This window comes from Copadichromis virginalis, linkage group LG2 (genome assembly GCF_057382275.1).
Source record: "Copadichromis virginalis isolate Kocher_CV1m ecotype Utaka linkage group LG2, C_Virginalis_male_GT1.1, whole genome shotgun sequence".
Taxonomy (NCBI): Eukaryota; Metazoa; Chordata; class Actinopteri; order Cichliformes; family Cichlidae; genus Copadichromis; species Copadichromis virginalis.
Window position 1 is genome coordinate 25,403,808 of NC_140619.1, and position 27,673 is coordinate 25,431,480.

General features: G+C 40.3%; 3 protein-coding genes across 5 annotated transcripts in view; 2 read left to right on the forward strand and 1 right to left on the reverse strand.

Moving 5' to 3' along the window:
• The window catches only part of pin4 (protein (peptidylprolyl cis/trans isomerase) NIMA-interacting, 4 (parvulin)), a 66,981-nt gene extending 47,922 nt beyond the window's left edge, over positions 1-19,059 (forward strand). The window contains exons 1-4 of one of the 2 annotated variants that reach the window (XM_085475340.1): positions 16,577-16,750; positions 16,924-16,991; positions 18,028-18,147; positions 18,521-19,059. In XM_085475340.1, the coding sequence (XP_085331466.1) occupies positions 16,714-16,750; positions 16,924-16,991; positions 18,028-18,147; positions 18,521-18,679 (384 nt within the window). In that variant the 5' untranslated portion in view covers positions 16,577-16,713 and the 3' untranslated portion in view covers positions 18,680-19,059. Of the gene's footprint in view, positions 1-16,576; positions 16,751-16,923; positions 16,992-18,027; positions 18,148-18,520 lie in introns of those variants that run through there. The other variant, XM_085475331.1, reaches the window with a different exon arrangement.
• Positions 12,149-16,133, reverse strand: nek12 (NIMA-related kinase 12). The gene is made up of 2 exons (XM_085475249.1): positions 14,946-16,133; positions 12,149-12,903 (listed from the first exon to the last, which is right to left on the reverse strand). The coding sequence occupies exons 1-2, from the start codon at positions 16,042-16,044 to the stop codon at positions 12,707-12,709; spliced, it is 1,296 nt and encodes a 431-aa protein (XP_085331375.1). The 5' UTR covers positions 16,045-16,133; the 3' UTR covers positions 12,149-12,706.
• A 1,101-nt stretch (positions 19,060-20,160) lies between the features above and the next one.
• Positions 20,161-26,026, forward strand: faf2 (Fas associated factor family member 2). 2 transcript variants are annotated; one of them, XM_085475262.1, is made up of 11 exons: positions 20,161-20,306; positions 21,146-21,214; positions 21,312-21,446; positions 21,723-21,799; positions 21,892-22,030; positions 22,134-22,219; positions 22,449-22,540; positions 23,018-23,195; positions 24,940-25,111; positions 25,198-25,341; positions 25,589-26,026. In XM_085475262.1, the coding sequence occupies exons 1-11, from the start codon at positions 20,244-20,246 to the stop codon at positions 25,769-25,771; spliced, it is 1,338 nt and encodes a 445-aa protein (XP_085331388.1). In that variant the 5' UTR covers positions 20,161-20,243; the 3' UTR covers positions 25,772-26,026. The 2 variants fall into 2 exon arrangements, with proteins under 2 accessions (XP_085331388.1, XP_085331396.1); XM_085475270.1 differs by lacking the exon at positions 20,161-20,306 and adding an exon at positions 20,625-20,853.
• Positions 26,027-27,673: the final 1,647 nt, after the last annotated feature.

Sequence of the window (27,673 nt, forward strand, 5' to 3'; positions counted from 1 at the left end):
CAACCTCAATCTTGATTTTTTTCTTAAGTATTTTTATTAATCTTTAGGCATGAAAAAAGATTTTTTTTAACTTAATTTTTTTAAAAAGCATGTACTTTTTAAAGAGTTTTTTACATGTCCACTTAGGTGGACAACTGATGCGTATGAAGTGATACATCAGTGTCCAATGTAGTGGTTTATGTGCAAGTATACCATCAACCCTGACACAAATACAAGGAAACAGCCTTTGAATAGCTGTCCACTGTAGTGACCACTGTGCGTGAAAGGGTTAAGCACCTGCCAGTACCTTGCTAATAAGTTCACAGAGACACTGGAATCAGTGCTCGCCAGCAACTCTACTTTCTGAGGAGGCTGAGGAACTTTGGCATGAATGCCAACATCACCTCAAATTTCTACAGGTGTGTGATCAAGAGTTTGCTGATGAGCTGTATTACAGTTTTTATGGAAGCTGCTCTGCTAGCAGCCATAAATCACTACAGAGGGTGGTGAAAGCAGCAGAGCACATCACTGGCATGAGGCTTTCAGGACATCTATCTTCAACAGTGCCTCCGTAAAGGACACAGCATCATCAAGGACCACAGCCACCCAGCACATCGGTTGTTCTCCTTGTTAACATCTGGGAGACTTTATAGGAGTCTGTCTGCTTGGACTAAAAGACTTAAAAGCAGTTTTTACCACCAAGCCATTGGCCACCTCAACCACAACCCTTAAACACACACCACAGGATGCACACAGAAGCTGTCCTACAGTTTCACAGGTACATACTACACTCTGCATTGGTCACCCCATTTTTATTAGTATTTAAATAAAAATAAAAACCCTTACTGTGTGCAATACTGTATTAACTGCCACTCTAAAATCGTGGACTCCAAACCATCAACGTGTCTTTTAGACCCCATTCCTACAAAACTGCTCAAAGAAGTCCTGTCATTAATTAATGCTTCAATCTTAAATACGATCAACCTTTCTCTAATAATCGGCTATGTACAACAGGCCTTCAAGCTGGCAGTAGTCAAACCTTTACTTAAAAAGCCATCTCTAGACCCAGCTGTCTTTGCTAATTATAGGCCAATCTCCAACCTTCCTTTCATATCAAAAATCCTTGAAAGAGTAGTTGTCAAACAGCTAACAGATCATCTGCAGAGGAATGGCTTATTTGAAGAGTTTCAGTCAGGTTTCAGAGCTCAGCACAGCACAGAAACAGCTTTAGTGAAGGTTACAAATGATCTTCTTATGGCCTCTGACAGTGGACTCATCTCTGTGCTTGTCCTGCTAGACCTCAGTGCAGCGTTCGATACTGTTGACCATAATATCCTATTAGAGCGATTAGAACATGCTGTAGGTATTACAGGTACTGCACTGCAGTGGTTTGTATCATATCTATCTAATAGACTCCAATTTGTGCATGTAAATGGAGAGTCTTCTTCACACACTGAGGTTAATTATGGAGTTCCACAGGGTTCAGTGCTAGGACCAATTCTGTTTACACTATACATGCTACCCTTAGGCAGCATCATTAGAAGACATAGCATACATTTTCACTGCTATGCTGATGACACCCAGCTCTATCTGTCCATGAAGCCAAATAACACACACCAATTAGTTAAACTGCAGGAATGTCTTAAAGACATAAAGAGCTGGATGGCTGCTAACTTTCTGCTTCTTAATTCAGATCAAACTGAGGTTATTGTACTCGGCCCTGAAAATCTTAGAAATATGGTATCTAACCAGATTCTTACTCTGGATGGCATTACCTTGGCCTCCAGTAACGCTGTCAGGAACCTTGGAGTCATTTTTGACCAAGACATGTCCTTCAATGCACATATTAAACAAATATGTAAGACTGCTTTCTTCCATTTGCACAACATCTCTAAAATTAGAAATATCCTGTCTCAGAATGACGCTGAAAAATTAGTTCATGCATTTATTACTTCCAGGCTGGACAACTGCAATTCATTATTATCAGGATGTCCTAAAAACTCCCTGAAAGGCCTTCAGCTAATCCAAAATGCTGCAGAGTCCTGACAGGGACTAGAAAGAGAGAGCAGATTTCTCCTGTTTTGGCTTCCCTTCATTGGCTTCCTGTTAAATCCAGAATTTAATTCAAAATCCTGCTCCTCACATACAAGGTCTTAAATAATCAGGCCCCATCTTATCTTAATAACCTTGTAGTACCATATCACCCTATTAGAGCACTTCGCTCTCGCTCTGCAGGCTTACTTGTTGTTCCTAGAGTATTTAAAAAGTAGAATGGGAGGCAGAGCCTCCTTTTTGCTAAAGCATATAGTTAGGGTTGGACCAGGTGACCCTGAATCCTCCCTTAGTTATGCTGCAATAGACATAGGCTGCCGGGGATTCCCATGATGCATTGAGTTTTTCCTTTGTAGTCACCTTTCTCACTCACTATGTGGTAATAGACATCTCTGCATTGAATCATACCTGTTATTAATATTTTTCTCTCTTTTCCACAGCATGTCTTTTATCCTGTCATGGCAGATGGCCCCGCCCCTCAATGAGCCTAGTTCTGCCAGAGGTTTCTTCCTGTTAAAAGGGAGTTTTTCCTTCCCACTGTCACCAAAGTGTTGTTGTATTAAAAGAATATTATGCTAGATTAACTTGAATACTCATATAGAAATGGAGGTCTCAACATACTGCAGTCCCTCTGGCTGAACCAATACAAAACAGTTATCTGAAACACACAACACATAGTACGGTATGAGTTATGATAAATCACAAAGTAAAGAGGTTTTAGTATGCAGGTTAACTTGAATACTCACCTTACTCAATGTTGGGGGATAAGTATTTGTTCAACAGGTCGCTTTTTTCTGCAACTCTGTCTATGACCAAGTCATTGTCAAGGGACATGAGGATGTCTTTCTCTGTAGTCATAAGCATGAAGGCCTACAGGTGTTCTTGCAACTGTGTGCTTCTTATTCTACTTTTTATGTGTTTGAGAACAGAGAAACTTCTCTCACATGCTACCTGTGTCACAGGCAGAGTAAGGAGGTACCTGTATCCCCAGCCAAGAATATGTTAAGTATGTGTGAAGAGGTTGTATCATTTCAGAATCTGATAACAACAGACTGGGCATTCCTTGCAGGATTTGCACTGTTTGTTTAGTACATCTGTGTTCTCTTCTTCGTCACCATCACAGCCAACCTCTACCATCCTGACCTTGTACTCTTCACAGCCGCGTTTTGCATCGTTTCTTTCCACCATCTTCGCTTCCTACTCCACTTCTTCTTCTCCTTGCCTGGGGGCCACAGCCAATGCAGCTGGCATCCAACTTAGAGGTGCAGTGCTGCCCCCTAGAGCAGCGGTCCCCAACCTTTTTTGCGCCACGGACCGGTTTGTGCCCGACGATATTTTCACGGACCGGCCTTTAAGGTGTTGCGGATAAATACAACAAAAATAAAACTAGTACCGGTACCGAAAAAAATAAGATATATTCATAACACACGTGAAAAGACTCAGGAAAACCGAGTTAACAAAAAAAAGATAACAAAATAACGCTAAAAACCGATAAAAACCCTGAAAACCATACATTTCACACCCGAGTGTCACTCTCGCAGCCCGGTAAGCATGCGTGGAGAGTGTTGTTGTGCGCATGCGCCGAGTCTGCGCAGAAACAATGGGTAGGATGTTTTTTCAGGTAGGGTGGATTCCCAGATTACCCCCCGGCCGTTCTGTGATTCTCCAGAATCCACAGATGCCCAGTCCGCGGCAGCTGCTGAGTGACTTGTGTTCTGCTCGTCAAATACATGTCATTGCAATGTTGACACTGTGCTAACTTGCATATGACAAATAAAACTGAACTGAACTGACCTTAATATTGCGTTATAGTGTAACATTATTATAAAGCGCTACCTAATTTTAAACCTAATCTTAAAATTAAAGAGGGTGTCTTATGCCTGAATTTCAAATGGGGAGCAGAGAAGGGACCTGAAAGCTGAAAGCTCTGCCTCCCATTCTACTTTTAAATATACTAGGAACCACAAGTAAACTAGCAGTCGGAGAGTGAAGCGCTCTGTTGCGGTGATGCAGTAAAATAGTAAAATAAGATATGACCTGAGATTAGAAGTGTTTGGCCCCTTTTATGTTTATATCCGCTACCAGTCAAAAGAATTTGTACACACTCTGCATTCAGACAGCTATTAGATACAGCTGCTTGTATCAGTAAATTCAAAGCAGCTACACCGCCAATTTTAAGCCCTAAAAAAAGCCCAATAGGAGAGTTATTTAAAAAACAAAAAACAAAAAAAGGAAATCAACTCATCAAATCCTGGCATTATGAGGGGTTAAAATAGCAAGAAACCAGGTTGTAACATTGTTCATTTCACTGCTGAAACTTGACATTTTATTGGGGGAGTTACTTAGTTTTGGAGACACCTCAAGTCTACATTGTAGGAACTGAGTTCTGGCCTTTCATTCCCTTTTTCAGCTTTTCAGCTTTTTCAGCTTTAACATTAAATATTTTGTTTAACTCATAGACTAGGATCTTTTGTTTCTTTGTTAACAATGGTAATATTAATAGTTGCACGTGGAAATGTCAAATGAACTGTCCTCTCTTTGGATACTTTTTAAATAAAGTGAGTGTTTCCCTTGATAATTTTAGGTTTTGTTCAGCAAACCGTGCTTTAAAATGACACTTTTGTTAAGAATTTGCTCCTGTTTTTATTGCTTCCACATATCACATGGATACTAAGACAGATGTGGTCAGACTGTGATATACTATTAAAGTTGTAACTCAAAGCTATTTAATCATTTACATCATTACATTGTATGTTTTCAGGTCAACTGAAAATTGACTGACATTTTTCAAGTTTCACTTCCTTCGGTAATTTAGTCTATATACTGTGACAGAGGCCACAAAGACCAGTTAAAATCTCATGCAAATGGTGTACTCACATGCATGTTGTGAAACATATTAATAGCTTATGAAACATGCATGAATGATTGCATGATATGATACTGGACAGCACAAGTCCTGGCAAATTCATCTGAGAGCAGTTGTGGTTGAAAAGAAAGATAACAAAGGATATAATCAAAGAAGAAATCACGGTTTGAAGAATTCACATCGTCTAATTTCCAAAAAACATTTATCTACAAAATAAGCATCTTTCAAAAGTTACATGTCATATCTTTTTAGATCTTTGTACTGCCGCAGCCTGATATGACTCATTGCATCTAAGATGTGTGATGATGCCGCTGCAGCGTTTTGCACCTTTCATCATGGAAGTTAATGAGGCGCCTTTGTCTTAACACCATCAGTGAATTAACATTGAGATGACTGTGCAGGTGTCAGTGTGAGGAGCACTGAGGGGAACATAAGAGCTCTTTCTTTGCACAGGAGGGGAATCTTTATGCAGGGCAAATTAAAATCGGCACTCTTGGTTTACAATCAAAATTCCCAATTCCGCAGAATGTTGTTAACGGAAGCGGATATAAGCATTGATAGTTAGGCACTCATAGATCTGATGAAACTCATGGCTGTCCTCTCAGAAGTGTTCTAATGTCGTTAATCCTAACAGTCGATCCTGAGATGATATTCACTGTATCATTCACCAGGCAGTTTCTTCTTTAACCTCCTAGGACCTGGCGTCCACATATGTGCACATCACATTTTGGGTTATTTAGACCAAAATAGTAAATTTTGCTCTACAAGGGCCTACTATCCACTTATGAGGACATTATACTGCTACTGTCCTATCGAAGTTTTAAACGAATATCCTTATATGTGGCTCTCATTTTTCTTAGAAACAAAAATCAGGTAAAAAAAAAAAAAAAAAAGAAATCAGGTAATTCTTTGCTTTTACATTCATCAGGTCCCAATCAGCCCAAATATCAAAGAGAAATTAAAAACGCAAGCCATGAAAGAGTCCAGGTCTTAGGAGGTTAAAGCAGTATATTTAGAGTGAGGATGCGTTTCGAGATGTCTTTCAAAACCATGAAATGAAATACATAAATTGTTGGCTTTCGAGACTCATTGTTCCAATTCATAAACAAATTGTGTGTCAGTAGTGTGAGGAAAATAAAAGGTTTGTAGCAGGTTTTTTAACACTGACCCATGACTTCATTCATGATCTGTCTACCTGGTTCTCCCCTTTTTTGTGGTGTGGAGTTTCAGAAAGGAAAATATTGCCAACGCTGCATTTGTGTGTACAGTATTTACTAATGGAACAATTCACTTGTGTCTGTCATCTCAGAGCGGGACCTTTATGTTGCGATGGCGAAGTTACTGTGGGTGAACTTGAGACTGCTGACTGCGAGCTCGGAAAACCTTGGTTAGCTCATGAAAAGATCGTGTGCTGATAAAAGGTGAATCTTTCCGTTGAGACAACATTCCACCTTGAATTTGGCACATTCAAAGCTCATTACACTTTCAGAAAGATGGCGGGGAAAACTCACTCTCTACCATCTTCTTGAAAATGTAACGAGATAGTGGTTAGTGAAATGAGTTAGTGGCAGTTAGCTTTACATTACCTGTCTGCTCTGTTACAGCAGGCCCAGCACCATCGATGACAGTGTGATCCGTATGATCTGAGCGCCTGGGCGTCTTCGTGATATCAAAAAAGGATTAGCTGTTGACGTGTTTATATAATAGGTCATCAAAGGGTCATTTTAAGATTGTGTTTGATATTCCTGAATTTTAAAACTTGCTTTGATGACTGTTGCTTTGAGGAAAAACACAGAGGTGACAAATGCAATGTAAAAACGTACATGTTGAATGCTAATGCTATAATTGATGAATTATTGTGGCATGACAGTTGATTTGTCCCCTTATGATAAAATAACATCATAATAAGGCAGTTTTTTGTCCCTCATTTGTACTTGCAACAAAACTGAACCTGTCTGAAATAATCACAAATTGCAGGCTGCTATGACAATTCAGCTAATTCTTCTGTTCAATATATGGTTTGATCCACGAAAGATTGCAATAGTCATTCAAGGTTTCATGAGCTCTATCCATATCTATTTTCTGCTGCTTATCTGGGTCTGACTCATGAAGGCAGCTGACTGTGTATTTAGGCGTGTATCTGTACTTTTAACCCTGGCATGAGCGAAAATCCAAAATAAATTCAAAGTTGTTCACACAGTGCTTTTTTAAAGGTCACTAAATATATACACTGTGTAATCATTCCAACCCGAAAAAAGAACAGTTCAAAGAAATTACTAAAATAAAATCCCTAAATTCCCATTACATTCACGCCTATGACAAGACAATCTAAACTTCTGACCCCAACTGTAATATTTCCAGCTTGTGCTGGGTTTGTCCTGATGCCTCCTCCTCCTGGTAGGAAATGTCAAGAATTCGTCACTTAGCTTAGGGCTCAAATTAACTTAATCAGAAGTTAATAGTTTATTTCTTAGACAATGACCGACTCTAAAGTATGAAACCCATTTGGACATCCTGCTTTGTAGTGTTTTACCAGACCTATACTGCAGTTGTCGTCAGCTGTCTTTCTGTCTTCAGTTTTGTCCTCAACAAATAAAAAGGTAATTTGCTCAGCTTGAATCAGATAATTGACTTGGCTACTGCAGAATAGTACATTTCTTTTCCTTCAGCAACAAAAGGAGGTTGACCTCATTATCTGTCTAAAGATTTTTCTGGCTGTGACAAATCTGCCTGTCCTGTTTTTTAAGCTGATTGTGCTTTTTTTTGTGTTGAATCTTTCCATATTAATTTCTTAAATGATGATTCTTTTGGAGATTGTGATTCACTTCACTGGATGGTGAGAAGTGTTTTTTTCTTTCTTTACCATGGAAATGTGATCATCAGTCCCTGCTGTCTTCTTCAGACTTCCTTAGAAAGTACCGAATGATTGACTTGGCCACTCCTATTATTTTGGAGCTCACGTACAGTCTGTTTCACTTGCGTCGATACCGCAACTGCTTCCATATGCAAATACCAAACCAGCTTAATTGTTGAAGAAATCGTTTTAAAAAAACACACTATAATAATCCGACTGTGGAGAAATCAATTGTCTAAAAATTTGAATTATTCCACTCTTTCAGCCTACAGAAGAGGGGACTATGTATAAACATGGTGGTAACTCCTTAACAATTAAGGAGTTACAGACTACTTTGAGCCGATATGAAACACCCAGTCGTTACAGCACAGTTATGCCGAGATTTTCCTCTGCACAACTCTGTAGTGACAACTTAGTTGCATGCCTTCTGTTGTAGCCCATCTGCTTCCCACCTTGATGGGCACTACATAAACAGAAGACTGGGTGCCACTGCTTCTAGCTAAGAAAAGAAAACCGAGGTTACAGTTCACCCACAATCACCAGTGGTGAAAAGTAGACCATTGGAAAAATCCAACTTTCAGATGGTAGGATCCAAATTACGCGTAAACAACATGAAAGCATGGATCCATCCTGTCTTGTATCAATGGTTGAGGCTGGTGGTGGTAGTGTAATGGTGTGGGAGATGTTTTCTTGGCCCACTTTGAGCCCCTTACGGCTAATAATAATAATAATAATGGATTGGATTTATACAGCGCTTTTCAAGGCACCCAAAGCGCTTTACAATGCCACTATTCATTCACTCTCGCATTCACACACTGGTGGCTAACTGAGCATCATTTAAACAAACTTCACAGCTTGAAGATTTGAGTTCAAATACCTGGGTTCAACTATTCAAAGGAACAAGAGAGGTAAAGAAGAGAATGCAGGTGGGATTAAATGGGTGGAAACGAGTCTTTGGGGTGATTTGTCATATACAGTGGGGCAAAAAAGTATTTAGTCAGCCACCGATTGTGCAAGTTCCCCCACTTAAAATGATGACAGAGGTCAGTAATTTGCACCAGAGGTACACTTCAACTGTGAGAGACAGAATGTGAAAAAAAAAATCCATGAATCCACATGGTAGGATTTGTAAAGAATCCTACCATGTGTATTTTTTTGTAAATTTTTGGGTGGAAAATAAGTATTTGGTCACCTCAAACAAGGAAAATCTCTGGCTCTCACAGACCTGTAACGTCTTCTGTAAGAAGCTTTACTGTCCCCCACTCGTTACCTGTATGAATGGCACCTGTTTGAACTCATCATCTGTATAAAAGACACCTGTCCACAGCCTCAAACAGTCAGACTCCACACTCCGCCATGGCCAAGACCAAAGAGCTTTCGAAGGACACCAGGAAAAGTATTGTAGACCTGCACCAGACTGGGAAGAGTGAATCTACAATAGGCAAGCAGCTTGGTGTGAAAAAATCAACTGTGGGAGCAATCATCAGAAAATGGAAGACATACAAGACCACTGATAATCTCCCTCGATCTGGGGCTCCACGCAAGATCTCATCCCGTGGGGTCAAAATGATCATGAGAACGGTGAGCAAAGATCCCAGAACCACACGGGGGGACCTGGTGAATGACCTGCAGAGAGCTGGGACCAAAGTAACAAAGGTCACCATCAGTAACACACTACAACGGCAGGGAATCAAATCCCGCAGTGCCAGACGTGTTCCGCTGCTGAAGCCAGTGCATGTCCAGGCCCGTCTGAAGTTTGCCAGAGAGCACATGGATGATACAGCAGAGGATTGGGAGAATGTCATGTGGTCAGATGAAACCAAAGTAGAACTTTTTGGTATAAACTCAACTCGTCGTGTTTGGAGGAAGAAGAATACTGAGTTGCATCCCAAGAACACCATACCTACTGTGAAGCATGGGGGTGGAAACATCATGCTATGGGGCTGTTTTTCTGCCAAGGGGACAGGACGACTGATCCGTGTTAAGGACAGAATGAATGGGGCCATGTATCGTGAGATTTTGAGCCAAAACCTCCTTCCATCAGTGAGAACTTTGAAGATGAAACGAGGCTGGGTCTTCCAACATGACAATGATCCAAAACACACCGCCCGGGCAACAAAGGAGTGGCTCCGTAAGAAGCATTTGAAAGTCCTGGAGTGGCCTAGCCAGTCTCCAGACCTCAACCCCATAGAAAATCTGTGGCGGGAGTTGAAAGTCCGTGTTGCTCGGTGACAGCCCCAAAACATCACTGCTCTCGAGAAGATCTGCATGGAGGAATGGGCCAAAATACCAGCTACTGTGTGTGCAAACCTGGTAAAGACCTATAGTAGACGTTTGACCTCTGTTATTGCCAACAAAGGTTATGTTACAAAGTATTGAGTTGTATTTTTGTTATTGACCAAATACTTATTTTCCACCCTGATTTACGAATAAATTCTTTACAAATCCTACCATGTGGATTCATGGATTTTTTTTTCACATTCTGTCTCTCACAGTTGAAGTGTACCTCTGGTGCAAATTACTGACCTCTGTCATCATTTTAGGTGGGGGAACTTGCACAATCGGTGGCTGACTAAATACTTTTTTGCCCCACTGTAGGGGACAGCAAGTATGAAAGGGAAGGTTTACAAGATGGTAGTGACACCTGCTATTATGTATGGTCTGGAGACTGTTGCACAAACAAAAAAATGGAATTTGGTTGCGGAGTAGAAGGTATTTAGATTTTAATGATGAGTACACCAGTGGTACAGGTCCGGTTGAGCAGACTAGAGACAAAGTTAGAGATTTGAGACTGAGATGATTTGGCCATGTGCAAAGGAGGGATAGTGGATATTTTTGACAAAGGTTGTTGAATACAGAGCTGCCAGGCAGGAGCAAAAAAACACTGAGAAAATCCATGTATCTAGTGAAGGAGGGCATGCAGAGGGTTGGTGTGACAGAAGAGAATGCTAAGGCTAGGATGAGATGGAGGCAGATAATCGACTGCGGTAACCTCTAAAGGGAGCAGCTGAAAGAAGAAGAATCATACTTGAGTATTGTTACTGCTACTGTATGACCACAGTGTACCCATCGCCTGAAAGCTGCGTCCAGCAGATAATTTGCCATGTCACAAAGCTTAAATCGTCACAAACTGGTTTGTTAAATGTGACAATGAGTCCAGTGTACTCAAGTGGCCTTAACGGGCAACAGATGTCAATCCAGTTGAGTACCTTTGGGATGTGATGGAACAGGAATTTCACGCGATGCATGTCCAGTCATCAAATTTGCAACAGCTGAAGAATGCTGCACGAAGAATCACCCACTACTAGTGATGTGTACCTAATGAAGTGGCTAGTGAGCACATGACACCAGGTTGATGTAATAATGTTGCGCACACCTTAATAACACAAAATAACATGACTTTGAAAGCGTCAAATAAAGTGTGAGCATTATGAAGCTCCTTATTATGATTTTTTTTATATATCGAATCTTAGATATGCGGTTTCACTTTATTTTTTTTCTTTCTTAACAGACACGATCACAGGAAACACAGCGTTCAGTAGTGCCTGCTCGGTATAATGCTGAGACAATGAAGGAGGGTGTTGCTATGTGTGCGCTCTGCCAGTCAGCACTGGGCTTTCTGTTACTTTTTAATTTGAACGTTTGATTAAAACGTTCAAATTAAAAAGTAACAGAAAGCTGAATCAGTGCCGTCCCAGATTACAGCTTTTACCCACAGCGAGCAAATGCTTTAGGTAGATCCTAGCTTTTCAGCAAATATAAACACCACACTTGCGTTGCCCTTTTTGCCACCAATTTTTCATGCTGCCATATTTGGCTCACACTTTGTTTTTCTTTTCGCTGCCAGTATGACTAAGCTACGAATGACATGTAAGATGAGTGAAGAGCATTTGCATGTAAACATCATTGCTTAAGCATTGTGACTGACAGGAAAAAGACGCCTTAAAATCTTCAAATAACGTAAATGGCGTGCGTCACAGGAGTTTGCGTGGATTCGGAGATGGAAAAAAAAATACCATAATATTTTTAATGTCAGTTACTGGTTTGCTGCATAGTCAGTTTTAGCAAAAACAATGAGCTCATTGAGTTGAACACAGAAAGATAAGGAGCTCTAACATTCACTGTGGGGCCTTTTGAATCCTGAATGCAATCAAGTTTAAAGTCGCGCACCGAGTGATGATAATAATGTTTCCTGGCAGGTCTTGCGTTATTTGCAGACCTTTGACTTCTAAGCAGTTTACCCATTATGTCTCTTTGCAATTCCTGCAATATTTTCTGCGCTCATATGTTATCATGGTTAACTTTATGACCAGCATCGTGCACCACATACTTCCTCTGAACAAATGCGTGCCATATAATGAAGCAGAGGTTAAGAAATAGCTGGTAGAAAGGCCGTGTCATTTCACATATATTATGTAATAACACAAAAGACAAAGCATTGAAAGTAATAGGATAAAGACATAAATACACAAACAGATAGAAGCCTGATATTGAAAGTTGTGTATTAACGTTTAACATCCACTTCCAAATGTCCACTGCTGCTTTTGGAAAGCATTCAAAAGTCATTGCTGGTGTTTCATCCTCCATAAGAAAACAATATCAAACTGCATCTACAAAATGTATAAAATTGTAAAACTTCACCTTCACTTCTGTGGCCATAATGCATCACATTCATTCAGCATTTATCACACAGCTGAGCAGCCACAACACAACTATTTGTTCTCTTTAGCCCCACCAAGTGTTTTGAACATCATCCAGCAGTAAAAGGAACTTATTTATCCCAAAAGGGTCTCTTATGGAGGGGAAATGTGCTATAAGACCGCTGACAGGAGGCCTCGCGTCCTTTTCAAACTGAGGCGTATAAAGCTTTTATCAAGCCAGGCACTTTTAAAATAGGTTCAGCGTCAAAGGTCCCGTTATTTAACACTGTTTTATTTTAACAATGCATTGTCTCTTTACCCCTTCTCCTTCAGCACTTTCAGTGTAATGGTCAAACCTCCAGCATCGCAGAGCTGAAACTCTTCCACCAGAGCTTCATCGTGTGGCTGCTGAGCAGCGTCAGCGTGCACACAGTCTCCTTCATCATCGTCCTTGTCCTCAATTTCCTCAAAGTCATCTGGATAGTCAACTTGTTCTGAAGTGTCAGGGATCGCTGGAAAAAAAAAAACAAGATTCAAGGGATGACACACGTTTGGTTTTAATAATGGCGTTGTAAGTCGGTTTATTCTCAACAGACCTGATATAGGAGAGCTGTTAACATCTTTCACACATTGTTTTGATCACCAGTAGTGGATTGTTTCGTTTTCACACATCACAGATCAACAGAAGGTCCCACTGGAAAAGCAGGTTTTCCCTCAGTTTATCAGTTGATCATTCTGTTCATCTATCCCTTTTAGCAGAGGAATCAGCTATTTAACACAATGTTGGTAAGTAGCTGAAAAAAGTCTAGCATCTTTCTCAGAACACATTGTAGTGTTTTCATTTCCCCCCAAACTGTCTACATTATTAATCCATCCATCCATCCATATTTTTCTTATCCCAGCTGTCACAAAGACCTTTTTGGTGCATGGCCACACTGCTAACCACTGTACCACCTCTGACATTATTAAGTTGGAACAGATAACGGTAGACATGTTGCACTTTGATGCTGCTGCTGTAAAAGATCTGTAATAATAACTAAATAACTAAAAATGGAATTTCACATTTTTCTGGCCTTAAACAATAATCACTGTATTGTTTGGTAATTTCTGGGTTATTCCACTTTTACTATGCTGCTGTCATGAAACTACACACTGACTATTGATCCCTAAAGTGCCACCAGAAATTCTCAGATTTAAGAAGCTGAAACAGTTGAAGAAATAATATTTTGCTTGATAACACACACACTTCTACATAAATGTTACAAATGTGTTTTGACAGTGTTCAGACAATAACCATAGCCCCAGATAGTTCTTACGTTAGGCTAATCAGTTCACTATAAGAGCTAACAAAAAAAAGTTTAGGATTTGATAGAAGTTGCTCAATGAACAATTAACAATATGTGACTGAAGTGATTCAGCTTTAAATCAAGAAATTTAGCCACAATATTACCATTTCCAAAGGCCCAAACTAACTTTAAATATAAGGTTTACTTTTAATACAGCCAATGAGTACATGAAGTCCATAACCTGTGAATATCATCATTGAGATGATAAGTGGGTTTATCTGCATTCAGCTTTGTCTTCATTAACTGAAAAGCTGCTCTACTGAGTTGAAATCAGGTGACTGAACTCTTGGGTTGCTTTTGCACTTTGCTTTGGTTTGATTTGAACACCTGCAGTTCATCCTGCTACTTCCATTAGCAGTCACAGCATCAATAAACCCCTGAGACCCGATTCCACCGGCGGCCACATGTGTCAATGCCATAACGCTGCCTCCGCCATGCTTGACAGATGATGCGGTATGCTTTGGATCATGAGCTTTTTCTCTCCTTCTCCGTAATTGATCCACAGATTCCTTTTACAGAATTGTGCAGACTCGTTTAGATGGGGTTTTTTTTGACAGACTCTAATCTGGCATTCCTGTCCTTTAGCGTAAAAGGTTTTCAGCTTGTTTTACACCTGCAGTGTTTCCATTTACAAAGCCATTTCTTAATTGTAGATTTTGGCAGTGACACACCTGCCCTCTCAAGAGTATTCTTAACGTCATTCAATGTTGTGAAGTAGTTTTTCTCAACCTCAGAAAGACCTGTGTGATCATCCACTTTAGTTTTCTTTGTGGTCTCTCAGGCTTTTTCTCATGCTGAGCTGGCCAGTACATTAATTCTTGTTAGGACAGTACTACATAACTGATCTGGCAATTCCCAATTTTTTGTTTATAGACATATTTTGGGTTTTTTCAACCTAATGACAGCCTATGAATCTTTTACGTCATTTATTTGTCATAGAATAACACAAAGCCTCACTGGGCTATTAAATTACTCATCGGTGAATTTTCCAGTTACTTTCAAGCCTTTGAAAATGGAAGACTGTTTATAAAAATGTTTCTAATTCCTAAAGAGTTAATGTTTTTTGTTAAACTCTGATTTAAACCTAAAGTTGGCCTGTCAGTCACATCCTGATTGCCGGATATAAAATCCACTGTGGTGTTTTAATGTTTTTTTTAAATGTCATGCCCAATGTCTGAATACTTATGGACATTGGAGGGACGCATTACCAATGGACTCAGCAGAATTGCTCCTCATTGCCAACCCAGATTGTTTACTTTGTCCCTCCAGAGAAGACAAACTTCCATCATCATCAAAATCCTCAGGATAGTGGGATTGGTTCTGTTCATCTTCCTCCTCTACATCTGCAGAGGAGAAACTGACATCCATACTTTGTTCTTTCTCTTCCCAAGAGTAGGACTGACTGGCGAAACAGGGTTGAAGTGTTGTGTTGATGTCTTCTTTTCTAAATTCCACATTAATGTGAGCCACAGGCGTGGAGCAATCTGTCTGTGTGTCTTTGATAGATTGCAGGTGATCTCGCACATAGGCACTGCTAAGTATACAAGCAGCACTGGGCCTGTTGTCCGGATTGAGGTTGAGCATGCTCTGGATTAATGAGGAAATACTATCTGAGAACAAGTCAGGCACCGGGTGGTATTCTCCTTTGGTGATCTTATTGAACAGACTCAGGAGATTTGTGGCTGCAAAAGCAGGCCTGAGAGCACAGAGCTCATACAGGAGACAACCAAGAGCCCAGATGTCAGACTTGCAGCTGTACGGGATGTCCTGGCAAAGCTCAGGACTTAGGTAGCTGGGTGTCCCAACACATGTGGAAGCCATATCGGCTGTGTTAGTCATTATTCTGGATATGCCGAAATCCCCTAACTTTACCACACCTTGCTTTGTCAGCAGCACATTAGAGGGTTTGATGTCCCTGTGAAGTATTTTGGCTGTGTGTATGTAATTTACAGCCATAGCGACCTGGACAAACCAGCCCATCACAGTGTGCTCTGTGAAGAACTCCCCTGGCTTCCTCTCCTTTACTCTGTCATCCAAAGTCCCTCCATCGCAGTAGCTCATCACAATGTAAACGAACCCATCGTCGGAGTTCACAAAGGCCTCGCTGCATTTCACAACGTGAGGATGCACCAGCCTTTTGATAATTTCAGCTTCGTGGAGAATGGCCCTCTGCGTTTTTGCCCTCCTCGTGGTCTCCGCCTTTATCCTCTTCACCGCGTACAGGCACTTCCGCTCTACGTGCCTCATGAGAAACACGTCTGCCGTTCCTCCGCTGCCCAACCGCAAGACCCTCTCGTACTTCTCCATATTTGTGTCATAGAAACAAAAACACAGAGGAAACACCCAAACTGCAGCCCGCACGTCACGAGCCGTTTGTGTTCATTACGTTTCCATAGTGACCCATGACGCTGTGAGAATGGGTATGGGGCCAGTCAGCGGCGTCGGGGTGTGAGAGTTACACATGCGAGTCCAAGCATTAGTGTGGTTTCTAAATGGACACACTGTTTTCTTTATTTAGCACCTGTTTCATTACCTCTGCCCTGCACAAACTTTTAAAAAAAACCCTTTAATGTTAAAACTATTTAAACTGTGGTTCGACAATATGAATTTATTAATAAATCAAAATATTAAAGCTCGCTGTGCATGCGTGAGCCTTTATGTTGGCAAAGGGGATAACATTGAGTGCCGTCGAATGACTGTAAAAAAAAAAACAGTCATTGGTACTGTCTCATACGAAAAGGAAGAAAGATCTCATTAGCTTGTACATGAATGAACCGCGTTTATGGTTCTATACAGTAGATGGCGGTATATTGTGTCAAGAATCTTTGATCTACCAACGAGTGGCGAAAGAAGAAGAAGAGTTTGGGTTCTCTGCGCAGGTTTATGCGCATGCTAATCACAACATAGCAAGTGTTTGATCTGTAACTGTTATTTCTCATTGATTATTGTTGAGTTATAAGTGCACGTTAGCCTGAAATGCCACCAAAGGGAAAAGGGGGAAAGGGTGGTAAAGGTTAGTGTCCTATAACTTACTAACTGTATATGTATTCTATAATTAAAGTCAGCTAATAACTTTTCCATGTGATCCCAGAAGCGCCTTTATCACAACGGTTACTACTACAGTGCAGTTTTAATGGGTTTAACGGGTGCTGTGGTGTGTTCATCTGCCACCTTGTCACTATGTAGGAGCTGCTTCAGGGAGTGCAGACACCGACAAGAAAGAAAAAGGCCCAAAAGGAGGGACCGCTGTCAAGGTAACGTTACATTGAAGACAAAGCTTAACTGCAACATTAATGACAGATTTCATTCCCTTCCCAACAAAAATGTGACTTTTGGGGGAGTTGAAAGGAGAGCACAGATGAACGAGTCCATGTCGCGTGCAGTGTCCCGTACGATGCTATTTTAATAATCCAAACCTTCCTGCTTTAACAGAAATGTCTGAACAATTGTTGCCTTTTCTTGTCTTTTTAATAATTATCCTTTGCACAGTATATAATTCCCGCCTTATTTAGGTACATTCAGAGAGACTGTTGTTAAACGTTTTTGTTAAAAAAAAAAAAAAAAGGTTTTCTGTTAAAAAATATTCTGTGAAAAAGCACTTCATAAACTTAACTAAACATCAAAATTTAGTACCAATAATATCAAAATCTGAATCTTTTGATGTGGAGAAATCTCTGTGCACAAGGGCTGCGATCTTCGAGCCCTCAGGAGGCATAACGTTGAAAAAAAGGCTTGATTCTGTCATGGAAATCACTGGCTCTGTCATGCAAAGAAGAAGTCATGTGAACATGATCCAGAACTTCCCTCGCTCGCTTAAAATGGACCGAGGGAAAGTGGAAAACCGTTCTGGGTTGAGACGAATAGAAACATGAATATTTTTTTTATTTTTGGAAAACATGGATGCTGAACTAAAGACAAAGAGCGACCATCCAGCTTGTTATATCATCACTCGTCTCTAACACTAGCTTCTCTGATGGCTTGGGGGTACAACAGTGCACTCCTTGGGAGCTCGCACATCTGGAAAGGCACCATCAATGCTGAAAGGTATATACAGGTTTTTAGACCAAAGTGTGCTTCCATCTAGACAATGTGTTTTCGAGGGAAAGGCTTGTGAGAGAATGCTAAACTGCATACTACTGCAAACTGCAAAACATTTAACACATTGTGAAATGAAAAATAAAAAAGACTCAGGGCTATCGGGCAGCTAGAATCATATATCAGACAAGAGTGGGACAACATTTCTCTCCCACAAGTCAAGCAGAATCATCTGTTTTTGTTTTTTTTCCGCAGGTCCGGCATATCCTGTGTGAAAAACATGGAAAATGCATGGAAGCAATGGAGAAACTGAAGGCTGGAGTTCGTTTCAGTGAAGTAGCTACACAGTATAGTGAAGACAAAGCCAGACAAGGAGTAAGCGCTTGCACTCATAATCAGATGTGCGGTGTTAGTTTCCCTTTATTGACAGTCTCAGTTTGTTTATAATGTTTAACTGAAATCATCCCAGTCAGAAGTAACGTAACCATGGAAAATTTGTCATATGATTCCTTAGTTATCATATTACACAGTACGTGGCTTAGATGAGGTCATTGTTGAGAGTTTTTCTTGGCTCTGGCAGAAATCTATCCATTTTAGTCCTTTCTCTTAACCATTTGATAATTGACATTTGGATTATATTAGAGCAAACGAAATCCAAACTAATAGAAATGTTTACAGATTGCTTTTTGCATTTCCCCAGATGCATATCATGTGATCTCTTCATGACTTTTATGTTTGTTTGTCACAGGGTGATCTAGGGTGGATGACGCGAGGATCGATGGTCGGACCTTTCCAGGATGCAGCATTCGCCCTCCCTGTCAGCTCCATGGATAAACCAGTCTACACAGACCCTCCTGTCAAGACAAAATTTGGGTACCACATCATTATGATAGAGGGGAAAAAGTAACTCGGGCCAGTTCAACACTTGAAATCAAGACATGTAAATTCCCCAATGTGCTATATTCCTAAACTTCTGATGATTTTCTTATATTTTTCAAAACACATGAGAATAAAAAAACATTGATGTAGAATTCTGTCAGATTTGTCTGTGATAAATGTGCTTGCCATACTGAAAATTTAACTTGAGGGAGAAGATATGCATTTATGTAATAAAGAAGTTTACTGGTATGACTGAGAGGGTATAACAAGACTGCTAGAAGTTAGACTCAGTATTGAAAAAGATCTAATGCCTTATTATCTTTTAGAAAAGGGGATTTATTTTTCTTTAACGTGATGTCTTTTAATTCTTCGCTTCCATAAATAAAATTACCATAGTAAAAAAGGAAATTCTTCAGTGGGTGTGAATATTGGATGATTGAGTGTTAATGTAGGAGTTTCTATTATTGTGCATCCCGAAGAAGAGTTTCATTATAGAGAACATTTTAATTATAGAGAACGTCACATGAATTATAAATCATCAGAATTGTGTAAAAATGTATAAAAGATTCATGCTAAAACACGAACCCTTGAAGCAGAGTTATTACTGTACTGCACATCAGTAGTGTATATGGATGGACAGTCTGGTAGACTCCCACCTTATCATCAAGAATTGGACTGCATGCTAAATCTCAAGTGAACAGACTGTAAATATATGATATACAGTCCAGGGCGTTTCTTGGCTCAAAACAGGCTGTAAATTTTCTTGGGTTTTTCAGAAGGATAGGGGGCAGATGTTCACCAATCTTCAAAAGACTTGAAAAGAAAAATTGTAAAGACTTTGAATATTTTATCATCTGCCGTGCATAATAAGGTCTTAAAAATCAAAGAATCTGGAAAATCTTTGTGCAAAGAACAAGGTTGAAAATCAGTATGGGATAGCCATTATCTTTAAGCTCTGCATCGACACTACATTATAAACAAGCATGATCATTAGATGGAAATCACTGCATGACCTCAAGAACACTTTCAGAAATCACTGTCTCTGAACACAGTTCCCTGTGCCATGCACAAATGAAGGTTAAAGCTCAATCATTCAAAGAAGAAGCATATGTGAACATGATCCAGAGACAGCACATTCTTCATTGTGCCAAATTACATTTTAAATGGCAAAGCAGAAAGGTGTTGTGTGATTAATTGAAATTTCAAGTTTCTTTTGGAAAACATGGATCCGGCGTCCTCCAGACTAAGGAGAAGAGCGACCATCTGACTTGTTATTGTGCATTAGTGCATATGGAATTGGCTAAGTTATTACTGTACTGCACATCAGTGGTGTATGTTGATGAAGAAGTCAGTGAATTTTAGTATTTTATAAACAAATAAATGGAATAAAGCTTGAGTAAATGAACATTTTTGTACTTTTGCTTTTCCTTTCAATGGAAAACAAAAACTTCTTTCATGGGTGCCATAATGAGGTGCTCAAATACATCCAAACCGCTAGGCGGCAGCAGCCCGCGCAGCTCGCGCCTGCACGGCTGGAATCAGGAAAAGACAGTTGACGTTGTTAGGCCTTGCTAGATGATTGGCGAGGTAAGATGGCGGCGCCAGAGGAGCCAGAATTATCCCAGGCGCAGACTGAAAAACTCCTCCAATTTCAGGTAGACAGCTGATATTCCGCCTCAACTCGTGCCCGTTTGAGACCTCGTGTGGCGATGCTCTGTCGTCGATAGTAACAGGGTGTGAACGTAGTGTGGCCCGCATGTTTCAACGCTTTTTTGCACAGTCAACTTCGATAACGTTACCCCCAGCCCTCACCCGTCAACTTGAGTCAGAGCTAACGTTAGCGAAGCTAGCGAACACTAGCTAGGCTGGCTAACAAGTTAGCACACTTTAAACGTTTATATATTTGTCGCGCGGCTCTCACGCGGGTATAAACACTCCAGCTAGGTCAGTCCGTTCCACCATTACCTGGTGTTTAATGTCATTTTTGACTCAACGTCAACTTGGGCTGAGGCTAGCTTTTCATTGACGATCCCTACATAACACTTGCTGAGTTAACATTAGCACAGCTGCCACTGAAGTTTCTGAGCCACACAATAGTTGTAGCTACGCGAAGTCACTCTGTCATTATATGATAATAAACCAAATACATGCGATATTGCTCCATCTCCATTTGTAGCCTGCTCTAGCTTTCTTTGGCCGTTGGTAAGCTAACTGTTGGAACCACTTGAATTAACATTACATACCATCGTGCTTTGTTCTCTAGATGATTTATCTTGTTTTCGAGGTCAAATTCCTCCCCAAACCCCGTTAAAGGACACTAAATAAGATAGGCGATTCAGACTATTATTGTGTCATTGTTGCTCATTCTTAATGAAGAATTTGTGAGAGACAATCCAAGCTTAGAGACGACAATTTTCTTCTTTTATAGTCCACCCATGGTCTTTTTAATCTTTCGGGGTTTTTTTCTGTTTGTTTGTTGTTGTTTTTTTAATAGGATTTAACCGGTTTGGAATCAATGGACCAATGTCGTCGAACATTAGAGCAACACAATTGGAACATAGAGGTACAGGAGACATGCTTTTTTTATGATTTTCTATTGACTTAATATACATATGACTGCTGAAATAAGAACAACTGGCTTAAACATTTGTTTATTTCAGGCTGCAGTACAAGACAGGCTTAACGAGCAGGAAGGAGTTCCCAGTGTGTTTAACCCTCCACCATCCAGACCACTTCAGGTCAATACAGCAGATCATAGAGTATATAGTTACATCGTGTCAAGGCCACAACCCAGGGTAGGTCTGGAGACTGGTATCTATTGTTTCACTATACAAAAATGGCATACTAGATTCTTTTCAACTCTGGCACATACTTCACCTGTTTCTCTTGGAAATAGTGCTACTTATATGCTGTGTGTAATATTACGTGTGTAACCTTTAAGTGTCTTTGAACAAATGTTCAGTCTAAGTGATTTTGTAGTTTTTAGTTGTGTTTTATAGTTAAAAAGATAGAGAATCTCTCATTTTGGCAATGTTTAAGGTGTGATGGATTGCACTGGTGTTTCTTTTCAGGGGTTACTAGGATGGAGTTACTATTTGATAATGCTACCATTCAGATTTACATATTACACACTTCTGGACATATTCAGGTAATTAGAGCCTTTAGGTTTTTAACTCACAGTTGCTGCATAAAGCAAAATTCCTGATTGCAACTATTATATAAAATGTTTTTTGTTCCAAGGCTCGCCCTGCGGTTCATCAGGCCTGATCCTCGTGGTCGTGTGACAGACCCCGTTGGAGACGTTGTGTCTTTCATTCATAGTTTTGAGGAGAAGTATGGGCAGGCACACCCTGTCTTTTACCAGGGAACATACAGCCAGGTGAGAACATGGATATGGATGATAAAAGTATATTTTCGTTTCTGAAGTGATGTTAAGACAGCTTAAAAGATAAAACCGCCTTTGCTTATTGTGATACTTGTAGGCACTGAACGATGCCAAAAGGGAGCTCCGCTACCTATTAGTGTACCTTCACGGAGACGATCATCAAGACACTGACGAGTTTTGCCGGTATAGTTTTTTTTATTTTTATGCCCACATCACCTGTAGCCACTATAGGTCCCATACTGTCTGATGCATGTGTTGTACAGTTGCTGGTGTACAGGTACATCTGCTTGCTTTTTGCTGCATGATGTAAAGACACATCCTTTCTTTATTAACAATTAATTAACAATTTATTTGTTCTAAGCATATACACATAAAAAACATGTTTTTATGGTCCTGATTTGTCACATTCCAGCTCCACATTATGTACTGAAGAGGTCATTACCTTCCTCAACACACGAATGCTCTTTTGGGCATGTTCAACAAGCAAGCCTGAGGGCTACAGAGGTATGCATGTTTGTTGCTTATTACTGAGTTGCTGTGATAAATGGGAAATAAAGTATAAAACAGGTTGAAGTGAGGAAGTGCCCTCCTTGTTTTTGACTTAAAGAATGATAAGAAAAGAGAGCACCATCTTTGTTGTGGAGGCGGTCTAGTTGTAATAAAAAAACGCTCAGTTTGAACATCCATGTGCAGTTTTATTAATCATCATTAATGGAGATGTTGTTTCTAGAAACGGTCACATGCTGAGTCTGTAATGTCATTTTTGATGCTTGGAGAAGCAACAAAATCCCTTTTATTGCTTTGAGCTGGCAGTGAAGGGTTTAAAGCCTAATTTGAATAGAAATGATTTGCCTGTGAGCTGCCACATGTTCGATGAGGTAGGATTTGTTTGTCCATTTGTGCTTGGTGTGAACTGACTTTTAATTAAAATGTAGTGTCACTGTTATTACAGGAGATTTGACAGTGTAATTTCTTTTTAAGTGTCCCAAGCGTTGCGAGAGAACACCTACCCATTCCTGGCCATGATAATGCTGAAGGATCGCAAGATGACAGTGGTCGGCAGGCTCGAGGGTCTCATTCAGCCAGAGGACCTTATCAACCAGCTGACGTTCATCATGGATGCTAACCAAACATATCTAATGTCAGAGCGCCTTGAACGGTACAGAAAATTGATTAACTAACACTGACTTGCATGACTTTAAAAGATCTTCTCGACACTTAAAAAACCCCATTATGTTTTGGGGTCTTTGCCTTCATTCGACAGTGTAGTAGTGGAGAGTAGACAGGAAATGAGAGAGAGAGTAAAGGGCTCTGGGTTGAACTCAAACCTAAGCCGCTGTATTCAGCCTTGTGACATATGGTCGTCCATTAACCCCGTGAGCAAAACTGCTCTCTGTTTATGTTTAACTTTAATTGTGTGATAGTTTTGATTGAAGTGTGACCATCACAAATTATTTCATCACTTTCTTTCCCCTGATTACTGAAGGCAAAACTGACCATTGTGATGTTTGTGAAAAAAGATAATAGGCAACTAGTTAAGCTCATCGTAAAAGCTAATCGAAGCCCTGTGGGCTCGCCTTTTGAGTGCTGATTGGTTGTTTGCCAACTGTCAGTCACTTGTGTGTGAAATGTCTGTGAAGGTTCTCAGTCATCCAGGTCATCGTAGTCAAAGGAGCTTGCAAAGAAAAGCGTCTGGACTTCTTTAAGTTGCTTGAAGACGTTTCACCTCTCATCCGAGAAGCTTCTTCAGTTCTAAGGTCAAATGGTGGGGAGTCCCAGATTTAAACCTAGTGGGAGTATCCCCCCGCAGAGGGACAAAAGGACCCCCTGATGATCCTCTAGTCGCCTTAGTCAAGGTGTGAAACTGGGTGTGGGTCCCAATCAGCCAGGGTTTCGGGTGAGCTCATTGTGAAACCTGGCCCCACCTTATCCCCACCGAATTCCTGAGGTCAGATGGCCCAGGATGTGAGTGGGCGTTCAGGCGTCTGGGGAGGGAACTCAAAACTGGATTATAGATGGCAGACAGTTGGAGTCGTAAACCACTGCCTCTGTTCAAAGATGGTTGCTCACAGTGGACATAGATGACTTCTTTCACTCCTCTTTCAAACCATCTGTCCTCTCTGTTCAAAATGTGAACATTGGCATCCTCGATGCTGATGGCTGATTGGGACCCACACCCAATTTCACACCTTGGCTCAGGCGATTAGAGGATCATCAGGGGGTCCTTTTGTCCCTCTTTGGGGGGATGCTCCCACTAGGTTTATATCTGGGACTCTCCACCATTTGACCTTAGAACTGAAGAAGCTTCTCGGATGAGAGGTGAAACGTCTTCAAGCAACTTAAAGAAGTCCAGACGCTTTTCTTTGCAAGCTCCTTTGACCACTGGTGTGTGAAGTACTTCTGCCTTAGACCTAGTCCACACATACACTAATATTTTTTTTAAAACAGTTTCCCCTTTCTCAAATAAGTGTGCACATGAGAATCCAAAAACACAACTTAGATGTTGTTCAGAGCATGCCCAACCAGTAGGAGGTGATATAACCCCAAAATATAATATTAATACAGAGAAGTGTACACATATTTTTGCCTTAGAAGGATTTCCAAAGGTCAGTTTTGTTAGTAGATGAATGAAAATGGAAAAGTCCAATTTCTGAAAAACACCCATGTTTGTTTTGGTAGGAGGCCCATATTGTTTAATTTAATTGAAGTGCAAGGACAAGGACACAAGGCTAATTTAATGACCACAGCTTATTATGGCATGGACAATGATGTGTAGATGTAGATGTGGTAGTCAGAGATATCGACATGGCCGGCATTTGCGGATATACACAAAACAATAGTATATCATTCACTGCTTAATGCCTCACTTTGTGTCGGATAAAGACGTCACCTTTTTGTTTCAGCGAGGAGAGGAACCAGACCCAAGTGCTAAGGCAGCAGCAGGATGAGGCCTATCTGGCTTCGCTCCGTGCCGACCAGGAGAAGGAACGAAAGAAAAGGGAGGAGCAGGAGCAGAAGAGGCAAGAGGAGGAGAAGGTCCGACAGAGTGCTCTTGCTGAAGAGCGGAGACGACGAGTGAGTCCTGTTTTGCATTGATGGAAATAAGAGATTTTTTTCATGTTTGCATTCTGAGTTTCTGATTAATGTTGTCACTTTTCCAGACACTTGAAGAGGAGAAGGAGAGGAAGTCGGAATGTCTTCCTCCAGAGCCTCCTGCAGATGATCCTGAAAGTGTCAAAATAGTGTTCAAGCTGCCCAACGATACACGAGTAGAGAGGCGATTCCTGTTTGGCCAGTCTCTGACGGTGAGCATCACTCCCATTTGCCCTTGCTTAATTTATCTACTTTTAATAATTGTTTTGGCAAAGTGTCAGGTTTCTAGTAAATGATGTTGTGTAGCCACATGGTTTAGCTTCCTTATTTGGTTTTCTCATCTAATTGCAGTAATTCAGTAGTCAACAAATAAATTTTTACATAATTTCATGTTATTAGAAAAAAGTTTCTTCTCTTGTTTCATTATGAAAGCGTCATTTTGTTATTTTTCTTTCACAGGTAATACACGATTTCCTATTCTCTTTGAAAGAAACTCCAGAGAAGTTTCAGATAGTTACAAACTTCCCTCGCCGAGTCTTGCCCTGCCTTCCCACTGAAGAGCAGCCCAACCCACCCACGCTGAAAGAGGCAGGACTCAGCCGCTCCGAGGTGCTTTTTGTTCAGGACCTTACGGACGATTAATAGATAACATACCTCTTCTACAGCGAGGAAACATTTTCCTCTGACACCAACCCATCCTTTTTTTCTTTTTTCATATTTTGTTCAATGGCCATTATGCATAAGGGATCATTGAGATAAAACCCTAACCTGGAAAAAAAAAATTAAACCACCCTACATCTCTAGTCCTTGTTTGGTTGTGTTTACAGGGTTCCCAATAGCCTGGAAAGTCTTGAATTTTATCAAATAAATATTTCTTGAAGTCCTTCCTTGAACTCATCTATGTGTGGACAGAGTTTGATTTCCATCACTTGTACTTGCCCCGGTTAATTCGTGTTCTTTCACACCAGTATTTGTTGCAGCACCAGATTAATCATCTAATGAAATGTTCTGAAACAGCACAATAGCTTTGTGCAACACCAGAATCATAACCCAGTCGTTCTTTTGTGGGCATTTGACCCACCAGAATGTGTTAATAGTTACATTGAGGATGCAGAATGGAGATTTCTATGATGGTGTGTTTCCTTAGCTAACTTTTTTTTTTGGTCAAAGTTTTGATGTTTGATCCTTGTCCCCATCCAACATCCTTTCGCCTTGAGTTTGTTTCCCCTCACACTGACTAATGAGCACAACAAAATCAGTCTGAGTTGGGTTTGTTACCGCTGTGATTGTTAATCCATGTGGTTTGAAGAACAAATGTACCTACTTCAGGGAGCAGGTTAGTGGTTTTGGACTTTGAGGATAAATGGGAACCCTGTTATAAATGAGCCATGACCTGTACATAAGTTAGCTATTTAAAATCCCTAAATTTACCATATGTTTTGTTTGACTCCTTTGTGTCATGAAATGACCAAATGCAGATTGGTTACTATGTAAAGCAGACTGCCGCAAGCTCATGAAGTTCAAAGATACATTATTTAACAAGAAGCCACAGCTTTTACATGTGGCTTTATCTAGTATAGTGCGAGTCTGCTCATAGTGTGCCTGTGGTTACTCATAGATGCCTGTTCGCCTGTAACATCTAAATGGGCTCATGTAAAGATGTAATTTTCCAACTATAAATTAAAAACATTTTAAAAATGTGGGTTTATTGAGAATGAACAACACTTGCATGCAGTGATGAGATCTTATTTCTCTCTTCTTTTTTTTTTAGAATGACCTGATGTTATTTAAAGTACAATGAGCCATATATCCCCCCAACCTTGAATAGCGAGTCAGATGACAGTTGTGATATTGGTATACATCATACATTTATTAGTGAACAACCCTCTCAAATCAGCCACAACAATTAAAAAAAAATATGATTGCACTACTTGGTAAAGCATAACTAGCAACTTTTCATTTAAAAAAAGTACAAATCTTAAAAATTTCAAACAGTATACAGATGTATATATATAATACACTAACTAGTTATGTTAAATGCTACAAACAATATGATTCCAATGGAATGAAAAATTATAACATTAATAAGAACCATTTCCTATATATAATATATATTAGTTGTTTTCTCCCCCTCCCACCCGCCCCAATACAAACATGGAAAAAATGAGGTAACTGTAAATGTGCAAGTACCAAAGCAAAATATCTGCCTAACACAGAACACATGCCCCTGGCTCTGTTGGTGGGTGGGTAGTCTGGTGTTCAGGCGAGGGCCCCTAGAGGCCAAGGAGAGTAAGAACAGTAAACCACTATCCCACCACAGCAAAAAAAGAAAAATCATTGGTAAACAATAAATGGCGTCTACGGAGCAATCGATCACAAATCCTAAATAAATTTTAGCTGCTTATTGGAACACAGTTTTCCACCACACAAGCTGTGAGATTATTCAATAACTCTTAACAGAAAGACTACAAGACTCTATTCTCAATTGTCGTTAAAAATTACTTCATTACCTAGGCCTTAATGGGAGGTTCTTTTTAATTAATA